This window comes from Oncorhynchus gorbuscha, linkage group LG14, assembly GCF_021184085.1.
Source record: "Oncorhynchus gorbuscha isolate QuinsamMale2020 ecotype Even-year linkage group LG14, OgorEven_v1.0, whole genome shotgun sequence".
NCBI classification, from domain to species: domain Eukaryota; kingdom Metazoa; phylum Chordata; class Actinopteri; order Salmoniformes; family Salmonidae; genus Oncorhynchus; species Oncorhynchus gorbuscha.
The window spans coordinates 72,785,740-72,811,617 of NC_060186.1; the positions used below are offsets into that span (position 1 = coordinate 72,785,740).

The window sequence follows — 25,878 nt, forward strand, 5'->3', positions numbered from 1 at the left end:
CCTGTAAGTTGGTTGATTTGCTCTAGGACACCCACAGGCCTCACAAGACTTGTCTGAAGGTAGCCCAGTGCCAGTTTAAAACATGAATGGAAGTAGATATGGAAGACGTTTAATGGCAAAAAAAGGGGGTAAAATATGAGTAACAATATAAAAAAAATATTCCGTGATCTTTCTTATATCTCTCAAATATATGTCACTTTAAAACAAACTTCCTTTTTACATAGTTTTTGATGTTTTCCATGTATGAATCTCCGGCTTAGACTCAAATAAGAAGAGTCTATGGTTTATGGTAATGGTCTTCTGATAGAAGGCAGGTTTTGGACAGAGGTTAAGGACCTGAATCCGTTACAGATGAATGTCCTAAAAGCTCATCTACCTTTATGTTCCACCACTCTTCATTTCTATCCTCGTTCATACATCCACATGACAAACAGCCAAATGTACTCTACCATTGAAAACTTTGGGAAGAATATTTTATTGCTGGGATTTGCCTGGAGTCAAAGGAGCAAAACACAGTTAAGTAATGGATTGAAAAGCAGTATTAACAACACAAAATCAAACTGAGTGTACTTGAGATTTGCTTAGAATACAAAATGAACAAGAAACAACTAAATAAATTAAGTAATAAAAAAAATGTACTTGCCAGCACAAATTGTCATAAAAATGTTAAGACTTCAAATGAAAACTGCACAATAAGGGGAGGAACATAAATGTAAAATAATACAAGTGACAGTAAGGAACATAGACGTCACAGTAAAAACAAATCCTCATCCTGTATCTTATTCTTAGTATTGTGCCTCTGCACTGGGTCTCAAAAATATGTTAGATCTCAAATTTATATTCAAATTAAAATAACAATCAAAGTCATCCAGAATCAGGAGGCCCAGGTACAATATCTGGGTGGGCATTTTTCTATTTGACTGATATCTGATGTCTTCCAGTTGTAAAATATTCATGCGTTTTAGAAACACCATCCAGAAAGACTAGATTTTCTAACCTAATAATATCTTACTCCTTTCGATTACAAAAAAATACAAGTACGCTATCTCCAGTCTTACCAAACATCGGGGAAAAAACGTTAGATCTTCGTCATTTAGTACACCGAGAAAGGAAATCAGCTCAAATCAAATTATTATGTCTGTACAATGCTAAAAAAACTAAAACGGAAACTAAAATGTTTTGTACAATATTGACCAGCAAAATACGACGGCTATGATGTAATAAAATATGTAAACATATTTGTTTTGACACAGTTGACTGTGACAACAGATACAAATTCAAAACTTTTCACATTGGATAACTCTTCTTTAGTCACGTTGGTTTCAATAGTTGACCAAAAACCCCACAGACATAATGACTTTACTTCCACAAACAGCATGAAACAAATAACTGAGCCAGTGGTCTCTGGAAAACTGAATGAACTGAAATAAAACTGCTATCAGGGATGTTCTGTAAAAGATCTCATTAAAAAACACTTGTTTTACTGGTGCATTCCCTCCAACATGGTGGAATACCATCTAGATCGAGGACGTCATGCATAGCAGTCCAATCCATTTTTGAGAGAGGGGAAAAAAAAGCGAAATAATAAATTGAAATGCAGTACGATACTACTATTCATTGAGCATAGCCTGGTCAGCCCTGACAATGTTTCATCCCTCAGAACGCATAGGTGGTTTTAAAAGACACCTTAGCTACCACACACATACCTTACCTCATCCAACACTAGGTATAGAAATGTACCATTTGTATGTTAATTATGTTTTGTCTTTCAAACTTCAACGACTCGTTTTTTAAAAATCTTCAGGTCCCTCACTTATACAGATGCCAGCACCACGTCACGTACATCTCACATGCTCCGAATGGCCGAAATGATGGTTGTTTGTTTTGTCATTTTACAGGGTTACAATGGACAATGTTGTTTACGCCAAGGATCACAAATCTCTCACAGTCACTTGGGAGTGATGTAACACTGAAATATCTTACACTGCCAAACCTCTGGCAACGTCTCCAGGCAGAGCTCAGTCATCTCGTCACAAGGTATCTTATAGTAGTGTCCCTATCAGCCTGTTTCTCTGTATGCTTACCATAGTAAGTGTGCTTTTAGGTCACAGTACATTGGAAAAATGTTCAACTTGGACTCATTCACTTAGAGTTCTTATGAGAGGATTTGTATTCCGTTTTAAATTGCAGCTCCCAATATGGTACTGTCAAGTGTTTATTCAGATGTTCTCCAAACAGTTATCTTTTGTTGTTGTTGGGAATGGTTCATTTATAGTATTTTTTGTCCTTATGCATATTCTTTGTCCTTATACATAGTATTCTTTGTCCTTGTCTTTCGGTCTCTTGCCGCTGGATCCCTTGGCGCCATTGCCCCCGCTGGGTGCTTTGTCTTTCACCACGGTGCCGTTGGTCTGCGCTGAGTTGCTGATGTAATTCCGTGTCTCGTCAACCTGGTAGGAGCCTTCGTCCCTGTTCCTGTACTTGTACATGGCGTAGAGGAGGATGAGGATGCAGAGTGCCGCGGCCGAGACGATGCCAACCACCATGCCCGTTGTGCTGCTGGATTCTCGTATCACCTCAGAGGCCCCCGGGGGCACCCGCCTCACGACTGGTGCGGTGGGTAACGCGGGAGGCACCGTACGCAGCATGGGTGAGGTGATGAGGGGCCCACGAGGCTTGGTGCCATCCAGGTCGAAGGACACAGTGGGCAGAGGAAGCAGGACTATGTCCGGCTGCAGGGCTTTGATCACTTCGCGGTTGTCCATTTTCCCGGCGGGCAGTTTGGCTAGCGTGCCGTCTGATGGGAAGGACGCCTCTGCTACAGTGCCCCCGAGGTTGGGTAGAGGCGGGGTGGGTGTAGTCCTACCCGCCTCTGAGGCTTTACTAGGCCTCAAGTCCTTGGCCTCCCACTTGGGCGCGAGAGCTTTGTAGCCACCTTCGTAGGCCGATGTGGTCAAGATCTTATCTGTTACCAGGGAGAAGGTGGTGTAAAAATCTTCATCGTCAGTGGGGGGCAGGCTAGAGTCGAAAGCTTCGCCAGAGCCAAACCCCGAAATCACCATGCCATCATAATCACCACCATCACCATCAAGACCATCATCACATTCATCGCTGTCTCGGTCCGACAAGCAAGGTACCCCCGCCTCAGTGGCCATGGGCAGGGACGCTTTTGTGGTCTCGATAATGGTGAGGACGGGGCGGAGGGTTGGGAGGACAGGGCGGAGGGTTGGGGGGGACAGGGCGGAGGGTTGGGGGGAGGGGGATGAAGGGGGAACGGGGGGAAACAGGAGGGATGTCTATGGGATCCTCTACAAGTATGGGGATGACTAACTCCCCTCCTGCAAAACAGAAAAAGAAAAGAGAAGAGTTAGAAGAAATGCAAGATGTTAGCTATTCAATCAAACACTGGAAAGTCATTATATAAAACAGAAAAAGCAAAGCGGAAACAATAAATATAAAAAAATACAGAAAAAAATAAAATAAGTCAAAACAGAAAATACTATACCAGTGCAAATTCAATGAAACTAGAACCAACCAAACAATACCATGAACTGAAAATAAACAATAGCCAATAAAAATGTATACATTGCATCAAAAGGCTGTAAGGGATGTACAGGGGTGAGCCAAAATAACAAACAGGCATTTCACCACACCTAACTCCTATGCTTCATGTTCAATAACAAGTGTACTATTTTGTGAAAGTTTTCACGGACAGAGATCTAGTTATTGGTGCTGGCTTTGTAGCTCTGGGACCTACACACCAGAGGGTTGTAACTATATTAATTATGTCTGGTCTAGTGTTGCTAATGTCTGGCTGTCTGGCTGTATGTACAGTAGCTACACAATATTGGACTGAGAAATAACATCTACCTTAACTTTCATCATACCTTTCAAGCTTATACCTCGATAGGTGTATAATAAATTGAGAGACTGACTTTTATGCTTTCCTAATATAAAGAAATACATTATAAAAAATATAGTGACGATTTGCATATAATCCACAGCATATTGTATTATTGTCCAATGGAAATAACAATAATGGAGATAGAGGTCAACCTTGTCGTGTGCTTCTAGGGTGCAAAGACCGGGCTCAACTTGTCATTATTGTCTGTAGCTATTGATAGGGTCTAATGCAATTAAACTGAGGTAAATATTCCTACATTCCTAATGCTATTATGGTGAGTTCACTAGGCTCCCCCACTGGCCTTAACCCCTTGCCTTTTGACTGCTCTTATACAGTTGCCACAATGGCACAAAGTCACCTGACAGTTCCACAACAACACCTGAATGTACTTCTCACTTTTATCAGTATCAGTTACTATGTTTGTTGTTGACTAGTCTATCTTTCTCTCTATTCATTTTTCTTGTCCTTTATTATATTATTTTACGATTAGGGCGGTTTCTAAAAACATACGAAAGTAACATTCAGATGTTGGTTGAATCTGCGTAAACCTCTTGCCAATGTGGCTAGCTTGTACACTGCAAAGGCTCACCACAAACAGGGCACTAAAAGAAGATGCAGATATCTAATGAAAATCAAAAAGGAAATAAAGAAAACAATATGTAAGGCATTGCAAACACAGTTAAGACTGAGAGTTAGAGCAAACATGGTCAACATTCACAAACTAAATGGATTTATCCAGAGAGGGATTACTACATAGAAAGAGGTCAAATACATTCTGCTTCAAAAATCATAAAAAGCCTACGAAAAATTGTTTTCAAAAAGAAGAAAAGTATACCATCAGTTTTGCCAACTTACATCAACAAATTGCCGCATGATTTTGGCAGGAAGAAAAAAGTGTACAAAAGAAAGTTGTGTAAGAATGTTTTTGGACACGTTAGGTTAGTTTCTTATTAACAATGTTGATGCATTTGAGTTATTTATCTTTTAGACAGGATGGTACAAGGGAAGGAAGAACACACATCCACACATGACATGAAAAATAATCTTCACCATTCTGTTCAGGATTATTATATATTTTTTAAATAGTCATTTCTTTTCATAAAAAAGAAAACTGTACATCTATAGATAAGTATTGGCTGTGAGAGAAAAGCTCCTTTTATGTAACTTCCCCATAAATATTTACAGTCTGATTATTAAACTTTTTTGAAATATTTTTGTAAACTTTCTTTGCTTAACTTGAACTTCGTTGTTCATAAGTTTTGAACGAATGGATGCCTGTACATATCTTAACATCTAAAAGGGGGTTCGGAGTGGGGGGGAGGGGGGGGTGTAGAAGGGGGGGAGGACCTAGGAACATACTAGGTAGGAAATGACATAGATGGGGGTGAATGTGTACGTCAGTTGCCATGTCCATGTAAAGGTGGTACGAAGCGGCCGGGCGGCATTAGAGCTTTTGGCTGTAAGGAAGGGATGGGGACATACAACCCATGAGCATATACATACCCATCTACAGAAGAGAACAGCACTTTCAACACTGACAGTTTTTTACAAACCCTAAGCTGCAACTTCTTTCTTTGCCATGCGGAATTAAATAATTAAATAATTAATTATAGTCCAAATGCAATCCAAATTTGCTAATTGAATAACAGGAAAACATGTAGCAGTGCAAGAACAGGTTTGAAACATGTTGAAACGAATAGTGGTGAGGACAGTTGTATTTTTGAGTTTTCTTCTAGTTTTTTTCTCAATGAAATTGTAAATTGTCGAATTGTATACTGGGTCATGTGTTTGGGGTGGCCAATCAGAGCTGTGTATTTCAACCATAGTTAACCAGTAAAAATCATTAGTAAAAAAGGAAGAAATGTCCTAATTGGGAATTCTTTACCATACCACTATCGATAGTACTGCAAAGGAAATTATCATATTATTAAAGAGGTCATTTTGAGCAATTTCAGTAATTAACATAGATATCCACATATGTATATTTACATATATGTACAAATAGACAAAAGGAAATTACAAATTGGCAAGCAAGAAATGAAAAGCATTAAAATTCTCACACTATCAAAGAGGAACAGCCAGAAAGCACACACTGAAGGAGACGTAGAGAAGAGGGACAGTTCGTAGGGGAAGTTGTCACCAACTTCATGTAGTAACTAATAATAATAATAACATTATTATTAGTTCATTCTTTATGAAATAAATATCTGTTGTTAGTCATTTTAAAAACACAGAACAGGCGTGCAATCTGGATGTAATTCAGAGAGAGGTAAGGTAAATATTAGACAGGATCGTTTAGTTGTTTTTACTATTAGGTTCATGGTTAATGCGTGCTTTAAGTAAGTTGCATTTAGGGAGAGTAATATACAATAGCAGTACAGCAAGCTGGGGTCAGAGGGTCAGGATGGGGTTAAAGATGACTAGAGGTCATTGCATCAAGGCCTGTAGGGCTTATTGCTTCAGGTAAAGAACAATTTATTATCAGGCATCAACCATCGGAGAGGAAGAAGAAACACCATGGGTGATGATACACAACGCACAGGATGTGGTGTAGACTTCAGATTATAACCAGGATGTGGTGTAGACTTCAGATTATAACATTCATCAAATTCATGTCTACTTTTAGTAAATGTATAGTTCAGTTTTATGTTAATGCATAACCAACAGCCTTCGCTTGACAGGTACACACAGTGTTCAGAGGAAGTTCCACAAGAGGGCTCAAGGAGTTAGGGCTATCCGTGTCCCATTGTGATCTGATAAGGAGTTGAGGCTATCCATTTCCCATTGTGATGTGATAAGGAGTTGAGGCTATCCATTTCCCATTGTGATCTGATAAGGAGTTGAGGCTATCCATTTCCCATTGTGATCTGATAAGGAGTTGAGGCTATCCATTTCCCATTGTGATGTGATAAGGAGTTGAGGCTTTCCATGCCCCTTTGGGAAGTGATAAGGAGTTGAGGCTTTGTGGACTAATGTCAAGATGGAGGGCTTTGTGGACTAATGTCAAGATGGAGGGCTTTGTGGACTAATGTCAAGATGGAGGGCTTTGTGGACTAATGTCAAGATGGAGGGCTTTGTGGACTAATGTCAAGATGGAGAGCTTTGTGGACTAATGTCAAGATGGAGGGCTTTGTGGACTAATGTCAAGATGGAGGGCTTTGTGGACTAATGTCAAGATGGAGGGCTTTGTGGACTAATGTCAAGATGGAGGGCTTTGTGGACTAATTCCATGCTGTCACAGTTACCAGCCCTTTCAAGCTTAACATCCTTATCATTTATCGCCCTCCAGGTTCCCTCGGAGAGTTCATCAATGAGCTTGATGCCTTGATAAGCTCCTTTCCTGAGGACGGCTCACCTCTCACAGTTCTGGGCGACTTTAACCTCCCCACGTCTACCTTTGACTCATTCCTCTCTGCCTCCTTCTTTCCACTCCTCTCCTCTTTTGACCTCACCCTCTCACCTTCCCCCCTACTCACAAGGCAGGCAATACGCTCGACCTCATCTTTACTAGATGCTGTTCTTCCACTAACCTCATTGCAACTCCCCTCCAAGTCTCCGACCACTACCTTGTATCCTTTTTCCTCTCGCTCTCATCGAACACCTCCCACACTGCCCCTACTCGGATGGTATCGCGCCGTCCCAACCTTCGCTCTCTCTCCCCCGCTACTCTCTCCTCTTCCATCCTATCATCTCTTCCCTCTGCTCAAACCTTCTCCAACCTATCTCCTGAATCTGCCTCCTCAATCCTCCTCTCCTCCCTCTCTGCATCCTTTGACTCTCTATGTCCCCTATCCTCCAGGCCGGCTCGGTCCTCCCCTCCAGCTCCGTGGCTCGATGACTCATTGCGAGCTCACAGAACAGGGCTCCGGGCAGCCGAGCGGAAATGAGGAAAAATCGCCTCCCTGCGGACCTGGCATCCTTTCACTCCCTCCTCTCTACATTTTCATCCTCTGTCTCTGCTGCTAAAGCCACTTTCTACCACTCTAAATTCCAAGCATCTGCCTCTAACCCTAGGAAGCTCTTTGCCACCTTCTCCTCCCTCCTGAATCCCCCCCCCCCCTCCCTCTCTGCAGATGACTTCGTCAACCATTTTGAAAAGAAGGTCGACGACATCCGATCCTCGTTTGCTAAGTCAAACGACACCGCTGGTTCTGCTCACACTGCCCTACCCTGTGCTCTGACCTCTTTCTCCCCTCTCTCTCCAGATGAAATCTCGCGTCTTGTGACGGCCGGCCGCCAAACATCCTGCCCGCTTGACCCTATCCCCTCCTCTCTTCTCCAGACCATTTCCGGAGACCTTCTCCCTTACCTCACCTTGCTCATCAACTCATCCCTGACCGCTGGCTACGTCCCTTCCGTCTTCAAGAGAGCGAGAGTTGCACCCCTTCTGAAAAAACCTACACTCGATCCCTCCGATGTCAACAATTACAGACCAGTATCCCTTCTTTCTTTTCTCTCCAAAACTCTTGAACGTGCCGTCCTTGGCCAGCTCTCCCGCTATCTCTCTCTGAATGACCTTCTTGATCCAAATCAGTCAGGTTTCAAGACTAGTCATTCAACTGAGACTGCTCTCCTCTGTATCACGGAGGAGCTCCGCACTGCTAAAGCTAACTCTCTCTCCTCTGCTCTCATCCTTCTAGATCTATCGGCTGCCTTCGATACTGTGAACCATCAGATCCTCCTCTCCACCCTCTCAGAGTTGGGCATCTCCGGCGCGGCCCACGCTTGGATTGCGTCCTACCTGACAGGTCGCTCCTACCAGGTGGCGTGGCGAGAATCTGTCTCCTCACCACGCGCTCTCACCACTGGTGTCCCCCAGGGCTCTGTTCTAGGCCCTCTCCTATTCTCGCTATACACCAAGTCACTTGGCTCTGTCATAACCTCACATGGTCTCTCCTATCATTGCTATGCAGACGACACACAATTAATCTTCTCCTTTCCCCCTTCTGATGACCAGGTGGCGAATCGCATCTCTGCATGTCTGGCAGACATATCAGTGTGGATGACGGATCACCACCTCAAGCTGAACCTCGGCAAGACGGAGCTGCTCTTCCTCCCGGGGAAGGACTGCCCGTTCCATGATCTCGCCATCACGGTTGACAACTCCATTGTGTGCTCCTCCCAAAGCGCTAAGAACCTTAGCGTGATCCCGGACAACACCCTGTCGTTCTCAACCAACATCAAGGCGGTGGCCCGTTCCTGTAGGTTCATGCTCTACAACATCCGCAGAGTACGACCCTGCCTCACACAGGAAGCGGCGCAGGTCCTAATCCAGGCACTTGTTATCTCCCGTCTGGATTACTGCAACTCGCTGTTGGCTGGGCTCCCTGCCTGTGCCATTAAACCCCTTCAACTCATCCAGAACGCAGCAGCCCGTCTGGTGTTCAACCTTCCCAAGTTCTCTCACGTCACCCCGCTCCTCCGTTCTCTCCACTGGCTTCCAGTTGAAGCTCGCATCCGCTACAAGACCATGGTGCTTGCCTACGGAGCTGTGAGGGGAACGGCACCTCAGTACCTCCAGGCTCTGATCAGGCCCTACACCCAAACAAGGGCACTGCGTTCATCCACCTCTGGCCTGCTCGCCTCCCTACCACTGAGGAAGTACAGCTCCCGCTCAGCCCAGTCAAAACTGTTCGCTGCTCTGGCCCCCCAATGGTGGAACAAACTCCCTCACGACGCCAGGACAGCGGAGTCAATCACCACCTTCCGGAGACACCTGAAACCCCACCTCTTTAAGGAATACCTAGGATAGGATAAGTATTCCCTCTCACCCCCCCTTTAAGATTTAGATGCACTATTGTAAAGTGACTGTTCCACTGGATGTCATAAGGTGAATGCACCAATTTGTAAGTCGCTCTGGATAAGAGCGTCTGCTAAATGGCTTAAATGTATGTAATGTAATGACTAATGTCAAGATGGAGGGCTTTGTGGACTAATGTCAAGTTGGAGGGCTTTGTGGACTAATGTCAAGATGGAGGGCTTTGTGGACTAATGTCAAGATGGAGGGCTTTGTGGACTAATGTCAAGATGGAGGGCTTTGTGGACTAATGTCAAGATGGAGGGCTTTGTGGACTAATGTCAAGATGGAGGGCTTTGTGGACTAATGTCAAGATGGAGGGCTTTGTGGACTAATGTCAAGATGGAGGGCTTTGTGGACTAATGTCAAGATGGAGGGCTTTGTGGACTAATGTCAAGATGGAGGGCTTTGTGGACTAATGTCAAGATGGAGGGCTTTGTGGACTAATGTCAAGATGGAGGGCTTTGTGGACTAATGTCAAGATGGAGGGCTTTGTGGACTAATGTCAAGATGGAGGGCTTTGTGGATTTATGTAAAGATGAACTGGTTTTGTGGACTAATGTTAAGATTTGTGCTTTGTGTTAAGCCTCGCTTCTTTTAGTACAGGAAACCTGAAGGTACACAACTCCCTGACCTGTCAGTTCCTTTCTCTCTCTGACTCCCCCCCTCCTCTCTGACCCCCCCCCCCGCCCACTAAATAGGGAGGCGGCGTTATGTACTAATTTCTTCTCTGATGACATAGTCCTTTATACAAGTGATCCTTGTTCTTCAGACAGACGCAGAGTAATGTAGGATGAATCAGACTAGTCGAGGCAAAAGTAGCTTGAACAAAACAGTCCTCACAACCCACCTCAGCATCCAGAGGTAGACAGATGCAGTGTGGATGATGATGAAAATCTCAGAGTAGCAGTTTCTGTCTTACCCCCTGTCTCCCTCTCTCTTCTCTTCCTCTCTTCCTGCCCCCCTCTCTCTTCTCCTCTTCTCTTCCTGTCTCCCTCTCTCTTCTCTTCTTCTCTTCCTGTCCCCCTCTCTCTTCTCTTCTTCTCTTCCTGTCCCCCTCTCTCTTCTCTTCTTCTCTTCCTGTCCCCCTCTCTTCTCTTCTTCTCTTCCTGTCCCCCTCTCTTCTCTTCTTCTCTTCCTGTCCCCCTCTCTCTTCTCTTCTTCTCTTCCTGTCCCCCTCTCTTCTCTTCTTCTCTTCCTGTCCCCCTCTCTTCTCTTCTTCTCTTCCTGTCCCCCTCTCTCTTCTCTTCTTCTCTTCCTGTCCCCCTCTCTCTTCTCTTCTTCTCTTCCTGTCCCCCTCTCTCTTCTCTTCTTCTCTTCCTGTCCCCCTCTCTCTTCTCTTCTTCTCTTCCTGTCCCCATCTCTCTTCTCTTCTTCTCTTCCTGTCCCCCTCACTTCCCTTTCTGTCTCTCTCTCTCTTTATTTTCTCACTAATCTCCGTGTCCGTCCAGCGTTTGCTGAGACCTCGGAATAGAGATGAGTCCCATCAGGAAGGCAGCGCGACAGGTTTTAGCGGCTGTGACAGCACAGAGAGACAGATGGCAGACAGGCAGGCAGCACACAGGCACTCACCCAGACACAGCCACAGTGACTGACTCAGTGAGATTTTACAGGGCTGGCTAAAGATTGTGTGTGAAGAGTCGTTTTCAGACCTTAAATCCCGTTGTGCCTGAGGCCTACCACAGCAGATTCATTAAACTCTGGCTCGGCAGGGAGAGAGATGATTACCAGAGAGAGAGAGAAAGTGAGAGAGCGAGACCAACAACACAACACTTTCTATCAGAGTATGTCAAGGTACATACTGCACCTGGGCTTATTATAATATACAGGTGCATCGTGGGAAAGTTTGAGCTTTCTACCAAGCAAAGCAAACTGATCCTATCATCTATGGGGCACAAACTAGACATGGACAAGTTTCTGTCTTTTCACCTCGAGGTCAATCTCAGTAGCATATATCCAATTTGTAAGTCGCTCTGGATAAGAGCGTCTGCTAAATGACTTAAATGTTAAATGTAATCTAAGAGAAGCGGCGTTATTTACTAACATCTTCTGTTAGGACGTCGTCCTTTAAACAAAGTGGTCTATGTTGAGACAGAAGCAGAGTAATGTAGGATGCGTCAGAACAAAAAACAGTCCTCACAACCCACCTCAGCATCCGGAGGAAGACAGATGCAGTGTGGATGATGAGATAAATCTCAGAGCAGCAGTTTGTCTTACCCCCTTTCATCTCCATCTGTCCCCCTCTCTCTATCTGTCCCCCTCTCTATCTGTCCCCCTCTCTCTTCTCCTCTCCTCTACTTGTCCCCCTCTCTCTTCTCCTCTCCTCCATCTGTCCCGCTCTCTCTATCTGTCCCCCTCTCTCTTCTTCTCTCCTCTGTCTACCGCTCTCTTCTCCTCTCCTCTATCTGTCCCCCTCTCTCTTCTCCTCTCCTCCATCTGTCCCGCTCTCTCTATCTGTCCCCCTCTCTCTTCTCCTCTCCTCCATCTGTCCCGCTCTCTCTATCTGTCCCCCTCTCTCTTCTCCTCTCCTCTGTCTACCGCTCTCTTCTCCTCTCCTCTATCTGTCCCCCTCTCTCTTCTCCTCTCCTCTATCTGTCCCCCTCTCTCTTCTCCTCTCCTCCATCTGTCCCGCTCTCTCTATCTGTCCCCCTCTCTCTTCTCCTCTCCTCTGTCTACCGCTCTCTTCTCCTCTCCTCCATCTGTCCCGCTCTCTCTATCTGTCCCCCTCTCTCTTCTCCTCTCCTCTATCTGTCCCCCTCTCTCTATCTGTCCCCCTCTCTCTTCTCCTCTCCTCTATCTGTCCCCCTCTCTCTATCTGTCCCCCTCTCTCTTCTCCTCTGCTCTGTCTGTCCCCCTCTCTCTTCTCCTCTCCTCTATCTGTCCCCCTCTCTCTTCTCCTCTATCTGTCCCCCTCTCTCTTCTCCTCTATCTATCCCCCTCTCACTTCTCTATCTGTCCCCCTCTCTCTATCTGTCCCCCTCTCTCTATCTGTCCCCCTCTCTCTTCTCCTCTGCTCTATCTGTCCCCCTCTCTCTTCTCCTCTCCTCTACCTGTCCCCCTCTCTCTCTCTTCTCCTCTCCTCTATCTGTCCCCCTCTCTCTTCTCCTCTATCTATCCCCCTCTCACTTCTCTATCTGTCCCCCTCTCTCTATCTGTCCCCCTCTCTCTATCTGTCCCCCTCTCTCTTCTCCTCTCCTCTACCTGTCCCCCTCTCTCTCTCTTCTCCTCTCCTCTATCTGTCCCCCTCTCTCTTCTCCTCTCCTCTATCTGTCCACCGCTCTCTTCTCCTCTCCTCTATCTGTCCCCCTCTCTCTTCTCCTCTATCTGTCACCCTCTCTCTTCTCCTCTATCTGTCCCCCTCTCTCTTCTCCTCTGCTCTATCTGTCCCCCTCTCTCTTCTCCTCTATCTGTCCCCCTCTCTCTTCTCCTCTATCTATCCCCCTCTCACTTCTCTATCTGTCCCCCTCTCTCTATCTGTCCCCCTCTCTCTATCTGTCCCCCTCTCTCTTCTCCTCTGCTCTATCTGTCCCCCTCTCTCTTCTCCTCTCCTCTACCTGTCCCCCTCTCTCTCTCTTCTCCTCTCCTCTATCTGTCCACCGCTCTCTTCTCCTCTCTTCTATCTGTCCCCCTCTCTCTTCTCCTCTATCTGTCCCCCTCTCTCTTCTCCTCTATCTGTCCCCCTCTCTCTTCTCCTCTATCTGTCACCCTCTCTCTTCTCCTCTATCTGTCCCCCTCTCTCTTCTCCTCTCCTCTATCTGTCCCCCTCTCTCTTCTCCTCTCTCTCTATCTGTCCCCCTCTCTCTTCTCCTCTATCTGTCCCCCTCTCTCTTCTCCTCTATCTGTCACCCTCTCTCTTCTCCTCTATCTGTCCCCCTCTCTCTTCTCCTCTCCTCTATCTGTCCCCCTCTCTCTTCTCCTCTCCTCTGTCCACCGTCCCCTTCTCTCTCTTCTCCTCTCTCTTCTCCTCTATCTGTCCCCCTCTCTCTTCTCCTCTCCTCTATCTGTCCCCCTCTCTTCTCCTCTCCTCTATCTGTCCACTGCTCTCTTCTCCTCTCCTCTATCTGTCCCCCTCTCTCTTCTCCTCTCCTCTATCTGTCCCCGCTCTCTTCTCCTCTCCTCTATCTGTCCCCTCTCTCTTCTCCTCTCCTCTATCTGTCCACCGCTCTCTTCTCCTCTCCTCTATCTGTCCCCCTCTCTCTTCTCCTCTCCTCTATCTGTCCCCCTCTCTCTCTCTATCTGTCCCCCTCTCTCTCTCTCTCCTCTATCTGTCCCCCTCTCTCTTCTCCTCTCCTCTATCTGTCCCCCTCTCTCTTCTCCTCTCCTCTATCTGTCCCCGCTCTCTTCTCCTCTCCTCTATCTGTCCCCCTCTCTCTTCTCCTCTCCTCTATCTGTCCCCCTCTCTCTTCTCTTCTCCTCTATCTGTCCACCGCTCTCTTCTCCTCTCCTCTATCTGTCCCCCTCTCTCTTCTCCTCTATCTGTCCCCCTCTCTCTTCTCCTCTCCTCTATCTGTCCCCCTCTCTCTTCTCCTCTCCTCTCTGTCTACCGCTCTCTTCTCCTCTCCTCTATCTGTCCCCCTCTCTCGTCTCCTCTCCTCTATCTGTCCCCCTCTCTCGTCTCCTCTCCTCCATCTGTCCCCCTCTCTCGTCTCCTCTCCTCTATCTGTCCCCCTCTCTCTTCTCCTCTCCTCTCTGTCCACCGCTCTCTTCTCCTCTCCTCCAGAGTTCAATGGCGGCGAGCTTTACATCACTCCAGCCGTCGCTTGGCATTGTGCACGGTGATCTTAGGCTTGTGTGCAAACCCATTTCATGAAGCTCCCGACGAAAGTTATTGTGTTGACGTTGCTTCCAGAAACAGTTTGGAACTTGGTAGTAAGTAATGCAACCAAGGACAGACAATTTTTACACGCTACGCGTTTCAGCATTCGACGGTCCCATTCTGTGAGCTTGTGTGGCCTACCACTTCACGGCTGAGGCGATGTTGCTCCTAGACGATTCCACTTCACAATAACAGCACTTACAGTTGGCAGGGCAGAAATTTGACGAACTTACTTGTTGGAAAGGTAGCATCCTATGATGGTGCCACATTTAAAGTCTCTGAGCTTTTCAGTAAGGCAATTCTACTGCCAATATTTGTCTATGGAGATTGCATGGCTGTGTGCTCAATTTTATACACCTGTCAGCAACGGGTGTGATTGGAACAGCCGAGTACACACATTTTAAGGGGTGTACAAATACTTCGGAATGTATTCAGACTCCTTGACTTTTTCCACATTTTTAAATTGTGGATTAAATTGTGTTTTTTTCCTCATCAATCTACACTCAATACTCCATAATGACGAAGCAAAAACAGGTTTTTAGAATTGTTTGCAAATGTATTACAAATAAAAAACTGAAATATAAAATTTACATAAGTATTCTGACCTTTTGCTCAGAACGTTGTTGAAGCACCTCTGGCAGCGATTACAGAATGGAGTCTTCTTGGCTACGACGCTAAAAGCTTGTATTTGGGGAGTGTCTTCCATTCTTCTGCAGATCCTCTCAAGCTCAGGTTGGATGGGGAGTTTTGCTGCACAGCTATTTTCAGGTCTTGGCCACTCAAGGAAATTCAGAGACTTGTCCCAAAGCTACTCCTGCGTTGTCTTGGCTGTGTGCTTAGGATCATTGTCCTGTTGGAAGGTGAACCTTCGCCCCAGTCTGAGGTCCTGAGCTCTCTGGAGCAGGTTTTCATTAAGGATCTCTCTGTACTTTGCTCCTTTCATCTTTGCCTCGATCCTGACTAGTCCCCCAGTCCATGCTGCTGAAAAACATCCCCACAGCATGATGCTACCACTACCATGGTGCCAGGTTTCCTACAGACGTGACGCTTGGCATTCAGGCCAAAGAGTTTAATCTTAGTTTCATCAGACCAGAGAATCTTGTTTCTCATGGTCTGAGAGTCTTTAGGTGCCTTTTGGCAAACTGTGTATTTTACTAAGGTGTGGCTTCCGTCTGGCCACTCTATCATAAAGACTTGATTGGTGGAGTGCTGCAAAGATAGTTGTCCTTCTGAAAGTTTATCCCATCTCCACAGAGGTACTCTGGAGCTCTGTAAGAGTGACCATCGGGTTCTTGGGCACCTTCCTGAACAAGGCCCTTCTCTCCCGATTGCTCCTTCGACCTCATGGTTTCTGCTTTGACATTTTCACTTTGTTGTTATGGGATATCGTGTGTAGATTGTTGAGGATTTTTTTAAAAATGTAAAACATTTTATAATATGCCTGTAACTTAACAAAATGTGGAAAAAGTCAAGGGTTCTGATTACATTCCCAAGGCACTGTACAGTACATCTGGGATGTCCCAGTACATGTCTCAGTACATCTGGGATGTTTTTCTGTCAGGTGTCCTGTCCCGTTACAGGAGAGTGTGGCAGATATGTCTTAATCCGTCATCATGAGGCTGGCTGCGTGCACTCCTGCATTTTAAATTGGCATTCTCCAGCCAGCCACGGCGTCGTAACGCAGCCCGGCGAGTCCCGTCTGCCGGTCAATTTGTCAAATGGCCATTAAGCCCCCCCCCCCCCGCTCCATTGACATGTGTCAGCTGAATAACCTTTAAACTGATCTAGGGCCTGCATTGACGTGAAAGCTGGACCGATGGGACCCAACAACGCCAGAGCAACACAGCTAGTTGAGGGAGGGAGTCATTGATCTACCCCTCTCATAGTTCACTCTCTCCACTGGTTTCATCCCCCCCTGTTTTCCCTCCCGCCTCGTGTTAAAGAGACATGCAGAATTAGGTTAGGTCTCCATTAGATTACCGGGCCTATTCATCAGTCGTTAATCTAAATGCTCACGTAGTTACATTTCATGAGGTTTTATTGCATGTGGTTTGTCTTGTGCTGCTAGGTGGCTGTCTTATGTCCTTGTTTTATGGAGGCTGTTAGACTGACACTGTTGTGAAGTAAACTATCTGTCGCTCTGCTCTATTGTTCTTTCAAAAATAGCGTACGATGTGTCTAATGTTGTACTGGATAAGACTGTCAGCTAATTGACTAAAATGTAAATGCAAAATGCTATAATTCGCTAAGACAAGCCAAGGAAGAATTTGTTACCTGCACCAAAGTGACTGATTACCTGTAGAATAACAATGATGTTTCACAAGACACTTGAACAGCATGTGGATGTCGTGGTTGATCAATCCGTTTGTCAAGTAGTCAAGTGACTTACATCTGAGTTGTAGCGGTCTACATGGATTATGGTTGATAAGGAAGTTAGTTAGGGGAAATGTGCTTCATTATGTTTTCATCTACTCATTGAATCTGTACATTGCACAACTGTGGTTCTTGAAATGGAGTCAGCCGCAGGTGTCGAGAATATTCTTGGCAATGTTCCTTATTTGCCTTCTTGTGGAACTCTCTCAGGATCAGAGGGTAGGTTCAGGTTTAGACAGTTTTAAACAAAACAATCACAGACAAACAGTCAGAACAGACACAACAGGTTGGCAGACGTACACAGACCGACAGACAGACAGAAAAACACCACAGACACGGTAACCAACACGACAAGAAGCAGGAGGGGCAGCAGTGGAGGGGTAACCATCACTGCTGCCCCAGGCAGGGCGAGGCGAGGTTAGCCTGAGAGCAGAGTTGTAGGTGGAGGTAGAAGCACACAAAATGGCCACCAATCAAATCTCAGCATGCATTAGCAAGAAGGAGGAGGAGTCACCGAGGTAGTTACAGGAAGTTAGTCTTCTAGTCTACTGTATAGACATGCCACAAATGCCTTCTACTGGCAGCAACATATATAGAATAGAACAACAGATATACTTTGCAGCAATAAAATAATTGTTATGCCATCTGCATTCAAAACCGACATGTATATGCAGAAAGGCTGAGAGAAAGAAGGTGGGGTGGGCGTGGGGTTGGGTGAGTGGGTGGGGGGGGGGTCATTCTTTCAGACACAACTTTCTTGAGACAGAATGGGGTTGCCTGCACAAGGCCCCAAAAAAAGTATGATGGCAAGAAAATATTGTGTTGCCTTTCATTTCCTGTGTTGTAAATGGAAAATAGGGTATGTTTCAGAATCAGCCTTTAATAATGGCACAGAAAACATCAACAAGAAGATGAGTAGGAGTACTGTTGTTTCACTTTCAACCACCGAGATATCATGCGGCACAAGATGAGGCAAAGGGGAGGGATCAGCTCTATCCTGGTAGATGGGCGGATGAGGAGAACAAAATCAATAAGTCCAGACAACTCAAATCATAAGCAAAAGAAGAGTCAGAAAGTGTACAGAACAGTAGAGGTGTCCAGAATACACTTCACTATGGAAAAGAAAAAGATTCAAACTTAAAAGAAACAAAACAAATTTTAAAAAATGTCATGCAACTGTTCATAAAACCTGAAGCAGAGGGTGAGCATGAGGGTATAAATGTCTGTGTCAACAGAGTGAGATGCATGTATGACTGTTTATGACTAAAAGTAGTTTATTGTTACCCCTGCAGTATGCCTCTGTGAGGGGGTACCAAGTTACCTCAACTCTGACTGACAAGTTCAGAATATACTGTACTTACTTACTCAAACTTTTGCTTCTGAGAATACTTGGGATTTAAGTTTTGGAAGTTAAACTTTTAAATTGTTCAAGCTGTCCGCCATGTCCATTTAACTTCAGCTGTACTTGGTGAACAAAGTCATTACAACTTCATGCATTGAGATAACATAAAGCTATCATATGTATTGAGATAACATAAAGCTATCATATGCATTGAGATAACATAAAGCTATCATATGCATTGAGATAACATAAAGCTATCATATGCATTGAGATAACATAAAGCTATCATATGCATTGAGATAACATAAAGCTATCATATGTATTGAGATAACATAAAACTATCATATGTATTGAGATAACATAAAGCTATCATATGCATTGAGATAACATAAAGCTATCATATGCATTGAGATAACATAAAGCTATCATATGCATTGAGATAACATAAAGCTATCATATGCATTGAGATAACATAAAGCTATCATATGCATTGAGATAACATAAAGCTATCATATGCATTGAGATAACATAAAGCTATCATATGCATTGAGATAACATAAAGCTATCATATGCATTGAGATAACATAAAGCTATCATATGCATTGAGATAACATAAAGCTATCATATGCATTGAGATAACATAAAGCTATCATATGCATTGAGATAACATAAAGCTATAACATATGCATTGAGATAACATAAAGCTATCATATGCATTGAGATAACATAAAGCTATCATATGCATTGAGATAACATAAAGCTATCATATGCATTGAGATAACATAAAGCTATCATATGCATTGAGATAACATAAAGCTATCATATGCATTGAGATAACATAAAGCTATCATATGTATTGAGATAACATAAAAATATAATATGCATTGAGATAACATAAAGCTATCATATGTATTGAGATAACATAAAGCTATCATATGTATTGAGATAACATAAAGCTATCATATGTATTGAGATAACATAAAGCTATCATATGCATTGAGATAACATAAAGCTATCATATGTATTGAGATAACATAAAGCTATCATATGCATTGCTTTACAGAGAAAATCTAATGGGCCACATAAAAAACATTCCTACTAAAAAACTTAACCACAATGCCTTTAGCCCACGATACAACTTAAGGTCACAAAGCTCTAGAGATGACAAACTGTACAATGACTTCCTTATCCACTGTACACATATTCAGAAACCTCTTTCAACACGGAAACACGTAAATAAATAATTAAATCAAATATATAATTCACTAAGCCGAATCGCTGATTCATTATCTCCTACCAGGGATAACAGAATAGGCCAATACATAGTTTTCAGGTGGTCTTAATGAAAACCGATTTACATTGTGCTGAGAAAAAAGTGGACATATGTTTGATAATTAGCCCAGGCATATTTAGGCAGATTAGCTTGGAATTAATTAGTGTTCGATGATGGCATTTGGAAGGACAGCCCACTAATACATTTTTTTTAGATCGCTAGAGAATGACATCCACAGGAGGGGAGAGAAGGGGAGAGAATGACTTCCACATGAGGGGAGGGAGAGGGAGAGAATGACTTCCACAGGAGGGGAGAGAAGGGGAGAGAATGACTTCCACAGGAGGGGAGAGAAGGGGAGAGAATGACTTCCACAGGAGGGGAGAGAGAATGACTTCCACAGGAGGGGAGGGAGAGGGCGAGAATGACTTCCACAGGAGGGGAGGGAGAGGGAGAGAATGACTTCCACAGGAGGGAAGAGAAGGGGAGAGAATGACTTCCACAGGAGGGGAGAGAAGGGGAGAGAATGACTTCCACAGGAGGGGAGAGAAGGGGAGAGAATGACTTCCACAGGACGGGAGGGAGAGGGAGAGAATGACTTCCACAGGAGGGGAGAGAGAATGACTTCCACATGAGGGGAGAGGAGGGGAGATAATCACTTCCACAAGAGGGGAGGGAGAGGGAGAGAATCACTTCCACAGGAGGGAAGAGAATGGGAGAGAATGACTTCCACAGGAGGGGAGAGAGAATGACTTCCACAGGAGGGAAGAGAATGACTTACACATGAGGGGAGAGAAGGGGAGAGAATGATTTCCACAGGAGGGGAGGGAGAGGGAGAGAATGACTTCCACAGGAGGGGAGGGAGAGGGAGAGAATGACTTCCACAGGAGGGGAGAGAGAGGGAGAGAAAGACTTCCACAGGAGGGGAGAGAATGACTTCCACAGGAGGGGAGGGAGAGGGAGAGAATGACTTCCACGGGTTGGTAGAGAGGGGAAGAATGACTTCCACAGGTTGGTAGAGAGGGGGAGAATGACTTCCACAGGAGGGTAGAGAGGGGAAGAAGGACTTCCACAGGTTGGTAGAGAAGGGGAGAATGACTTCCACAGGAGGGTAGATAGGGGGAGAATGACTTCCACAGGTTGGTAGAGAGGGGGAGAATGACTTCCACAGGTTGGTAGTGAGGGGGAGAATGACTTCCACAGGATGGTAGAGACAGGGAGAATGAATTCCACAGGATGGTAGATAGGGGAGAGTGACTTTCACAGGTTGGTAGAGAGGGGGAGAATGACTTCCACAGGAGGGGAGGGAGAGGGAGAGAAAGACTTCCACAGGAGGGGAGAGAAGGGGAGAATGACTTCCACAGGAGGGGAGGGAGTGGGAGAGAAAGACTTGCACAGGAGGGGAGAGAAGGGGAGAGAATGACTTCCACAGGAGGGGAGGGAGAGGGAGAGAAAGACTTCCACAGGAGGGGAGAGAAGGGGAGAGAATGACTTCCACAGGTTGGTAGAGAGGGGGAGAATGACTTCCACAGGAGGGGAGGGAGAGGGAGAGAAAGACTTCCACAGGAGTGGAGAGAAGGGGAGAATGAATTCCACAGGATGGTAGAGAGGGGAGAATGACTTCCACAGGAGTGGAGAGAAGGGGAGAGAATGACTTCCACAGGAGGGGAGAGAAGGGGAGAAGGACTTCCACAGGAGGGGAGGGAGAGGGAGAGAAAGACTTCCACAGGAGTGGAGAGAAGGGGAGAATGAATTCCACAGGATGGTAGAGAGGGGGAGAATGACTTCCACAGGAGGGGAGGGAGAGGGAGAGAATGACTTCCACAGGAGGGGAGAGAAGGGGAGAATGACTTCCACAGGAGGGGAGGGAGAGGGAGAGAATGACTTCCACAGGAGGGGAGAGAAGGGGAGAATGACTTCCACAGGAGGGGAGGGAGAGGGAGAGAATGACTTCCACAGGAGGGGAGAGAAGGGGAGAGAATGACTTCCACAGGTTGGTAGAGAGGTGAGAATGACTTCCACAGGAGGGGAGGGAGAGGGAGAGAAAGACTTCCACAGGAGTGGAGAGAAGGGGAGAATGAATTCCACAGGATGGTAGAGAGGGGGAGAATGACTTCCACAGGAGTGGAGAGAAGGGGAGAATGAATTCCACAGGATGGTAGAGAGGGGGAGAATGACTTCCACAGGAGTGGAGAGAAGGGGAGAAGGACTTCCACAGGAGGGGAGGGAGAGGGAGAGAAAGACTTCCACAGGAGTGGAGAGAAGGGGAGAATGAATTCCACAGGATGGTAGAGAGGGGGAGAATGACTTCCACAGGAGGGGAGGGAGAGGGAGAGAATGACTTCCACAGGAGGGGAGAGAAGGGGAGAATGACTTCCACAGGAGGGAAGAGAATGACTTACACATGAGGGGAGAGAAGGGGAGAGAATGATTTCCACAGGAGGGGAGGGAGAGGGAGAGAATGACTTCCACAGGAGGGGAGGGAGAGGGAGAGAATGACTTCCACAGGAGGGGAGAGAAGGGGAGAATGACTTCCACAGGAGGGGAGGGAGAGGGAGAGAAAGACTTCCACAGGAGGGGAGAGAATGACTTCCACAGGAGGGGAGGGAGAGGGAGAGAATGACTTCCACGGGTTGGTAGAGAGGGGAAGAATGACTTCCACAGGTTGGTAGAGAGGGGAGAATGACTTCCACAGGAGGGTAGAGAGGGGAAGAAGGACTTCCACAGGTTGGTAGAGAAGGGGAGAATGACTTCCACAGGAGGGTAGATAGGGGAGAATGACTTCCACAGGTTGGTAGAGAGGGGGAGAATGACTTCCACAGGTTGGTAGTGAGGGGGAGAATGACTTCCACAGGTTGGTAGAGACAGGGAGAATGAATTCCACAGGATGGTAGATAGGGGAGAGTGACTTTCACAGGTTGGTAGAGAGGGGGAGAATGACTTCCACAGGAGGGGAGGGAGAGGGAGAGAAAGACTTCCACAGGAGGGGAGAGAAGGGGAGAATGACTTCCACAGGAGGGGAGGGAGTGGGAGAGAAAGACTTCCACAGGAGGGGAGAGAAGGGGAGAGAATGACTTCCACAGGAGGGGAGGGAGAGGGAGAGAAAGACTTCCACAGGAGGGGAGAGAAGGGGAGAGAATGACTTCCACAGGTTGGTAGAGAGGGGGAGAATGACTTCCACAGGAGGGGAGGGAGAGGGAGAGAAAGACTTCCACAGGAGTGGAGAGAAGGGGAGAATGAATTCCACAGGATGGTAGAGAGGGGAGAATGACTTCCACAGGAGTGGAGAGAAGGGGAGAGAATGACTTCCACAGGAGGGGAGAGAAGGGGAGAAGGACTTCCACAGGAGGGGAGGGAGAGAAAGACTTCCACAGGAGTGGAGAGAAGGGGAGAATGAATTCCACAGGATGGTAGAGAGGGGAGAATGACTTCCACAGGAGGGGAGGGAGAGGGAGAGAATGACTTCCACAGGAGGGGAGAGAAGGGGAGAATGACTTCCACAGGAGGGGAGGGAGAGGGAGAGAATGACTTCCACAGGAGGGGAGAGAAGGGGAGAATGACTTCCACAGGAGGGGAGGGAGAGGGAGAGAATGACTTCCACAGGAGGGGAGAGAAGGGAGAGAATGACTTCCACAGGTTGGTAGAGAGGTGAGAATGACTTCCACAGGAGGGGAGGGAGAGGGAGAGAAAGACTTCCACAGGAGTGGAGAGAAGGGGAGAATGAATTCCACAGGATGGTAGAGAGGGGGAGAATGACTTCCACAGGAGTGGAGAGAAGGGGAGAATGAATTCCACAGGATGGTAGAGAGGGGGAGAATGACTTCCACAGGAGTGGAGAGAAGGGGAGAAGGACTTCCACAGGAGGGGAGGGAGAGGGAGAGAAAGACTTCCACAGGAGTGGAGAGAAGGGGCGAATGAATTCCACAGGATGGTAGAGAGGGGGAGAATGACTTCCACAGGAGGGGAGGGAGAGGGAGAGAAAGACTTCCACAGGAGGGGAGAGAATGACTTCCACAGGAGGGGAGGGAGAGGGAGAGAATGACTTCCACGGGTTGGTAGAGAGGGGAAGAATGACTTCCACAGGTTGGTAGAGAGGGGGAGAATGACTTCCACAGGAGGGTAGAGAGGGGAAGAAGGACTTCCACAGGTTGGTAGAGAAGGGGAGAATGACTTCCACAGGAGGGTAGATAGGGGGAGAATGACTTCCACAGGTTGGTAGAGAGGGGGAGAATGACTTCCACAGGTTGGTAGTGAGGGGGAGAATGACTTCCACAGGTTGGTAGAGACAGGGAGAATGAATTCCACAGGATGGTAGATAGGGGAGAGTGACTTTCACAGGTTGGTAGAGAGGGGGAGAATGACTTCCACAGGAGGGGAGGGAGAGGGAGAGAAAGACTTCCACAGGAGGGGAGAGAAGGGGAGAATGACTTCCACAGGAGGGGAGGGAGTGGGAGAGAAAGACTTCCACAGGAGGGGAGAGAAGGGGAGAGAATGACTTCCACAGGAGGGGAGGGAGAGGGAGAGAAAGACTTCCACAGGAGGGGAGAGAAGGGGAGAGAATGACTTCCACAGGTTGGTAGAGAGGGGGAGAATGACTTCCACAGGAGGGGAGGGAGAGGGAGAGAAAGACTTCCACAGGAGTGGAGAGAAGGGGAGAATGAATTCCACAGGATGGTAGAGAGGGGGAGAATGACTTCCACAGGAGTGGAGAGAAGGGGAGAGAATGACTTCCACAGGAGGGGAGAGAAGGGGAGAAGGACTTCCACAGGAGGGGAGGGAGAGAAAGACTTCCACAGGAGTGGAGAGAAGGGGAGAATGAATTCCACAGGATGGTAGAGAGGGGGAGAATGACTTCCACAGGAGGGGAGGGAGAGGGAGAGAATGACTTCCACAGGAGGGGAGAGAAGGGGAGAATGACTTCCACAGGAGGGGAGGGAGAGGGAGAGAATGACTTCCACAGGAGGGGAGAGAAGGGGAGAATGACTTCCACAGGAGGGGAGGGAGAGGGAGAGAATGACTTCCACAGGAGGGGAGAGAAGGGGAGAGAATGACTTCCACAGGTTGGTAGAGAGGTGAGAATGACTTCCACAGGAGGGGAGGGAGAGGGAGAGAAAGACTTCCACAGGAGTGGAGAGAAGGGGAGAATGAATTCCACAGGATGGTAGAGAGGGGGAGAATGACTTCCACAGGAGTGGAGAGAAGGGGAGAATGAATTCCACAGGATGGTAGAGAGGGGGAGAATGACTTCCACAGGAGTGGAGAGAAGGGGAGAAGGACTTCCACAGGAGGGGAGGGAGAGGGAGAGAAAGACTTCCACAGGAGTGGAGAGAAGGGGCGAATGAATTCCACAGGATGGTAGAGAGGGGGAGAATGACTTCCACAGGAGGGGAGGGAGAGGGAGAGAATGACTTCCACAGGAGGGGAGAGAAGGGGAGAATGACTTCCACAGGAGGGGAGGGAGAGCGAGAGAATGACTTCCACAGGAGGGGAGAGAAGGGGAGAGAATGACTTCCACAGGTTGGTAGAGAGGTGAGAATGACTTCCACAGGAGGGGAGGGAGAGGGAGAGAAAGACTTCCACAGGAGTGGAGAGAAGGGGAGAATGAATTCCACAGGATGGTAGAGAGGGGGAGAATGACTTCCACAGGAGTGGAGAGAAGGGGAGAATGAATTCCACAGGATGGTAGAGAGGGGGAGAATGACTTCCACGGGAGGGGAGGGAGAGGGAGAGAAAGACTTCCACAGGAGGGGAGAGAAGGGGAGAGAATGACATCCACAGGAGGGGAGAGAAAGGGAGAGAATGACTTCCACAGGAGGGGAGGGAGAGGGAGAGAATGACTTCCACAGGAGGGGAGAGAAGGGGAGAGAATGACTTCCACAGGATGGTAGAGAGGGGGAGAATGACTTCCACAGGTTAGTAGAGAGGGGGAGAATGACTTCCACAGGAGGGTAGAGAGGGGGAGAATGACTTCCACAGGAGGGTAGAGAGGGGGCGAATGACTTCCACAGGAGGGTAGAGAGGGGGAGAATGACTTCCACAAGAGGGTAGAGAGGGGAATAATGACTTCCACAGGTTGGTAGAGAGGGGGAGAATGACTTCCACAGGAGGGTAGAGAGGGGAAGATGGACTTCCACAGGTTGGTAGAGAAGGGGAGAATGACTTCCACAGGAGGGTAGAGAGGGGGAGAATGACTTCCACAGGTTGGTAGAGAGGGAGAGAATGACTTCCATAGGATTGTAGAGATGGGGAGAATGAATTCCACAGGATGGTAGATAGGGGGAGAGTGACTTTCACAGGTTGGTAGAGAGGGGGAGAATGACTTCCACAGGAGGGGAGGGAGAGGGAGAGAAAGACTTCCACAGGAGGGGAGAGAAGG

At 46.9% G+C, this 25,878-nt stretch overlaps 1 protein-coding gene across 1 annotated transcript in view; it reads right to left on the minus strand.

Moving 5' to 3' along the window:
- Positions 1-456: 456 nt before the first annotated feature.
- Positions 457-25,878, minus strand: part of LOC123995391 (neurexin-3-like) — an 834,015-nt gene continuing 808,593 nt past the window's right edge. The window contains exon 25 of the mRNA XM_046298964.1: positions 457-2,965. Within this exon, the coding sequence (XP_046154920.1) occupies positions 2,307-2,965 (659 nt within the window). The 3' untranslated portion in view covers positions 457-2,306. The remainder of the gene's footprint in view (positions 2,966-25,878) is intronic.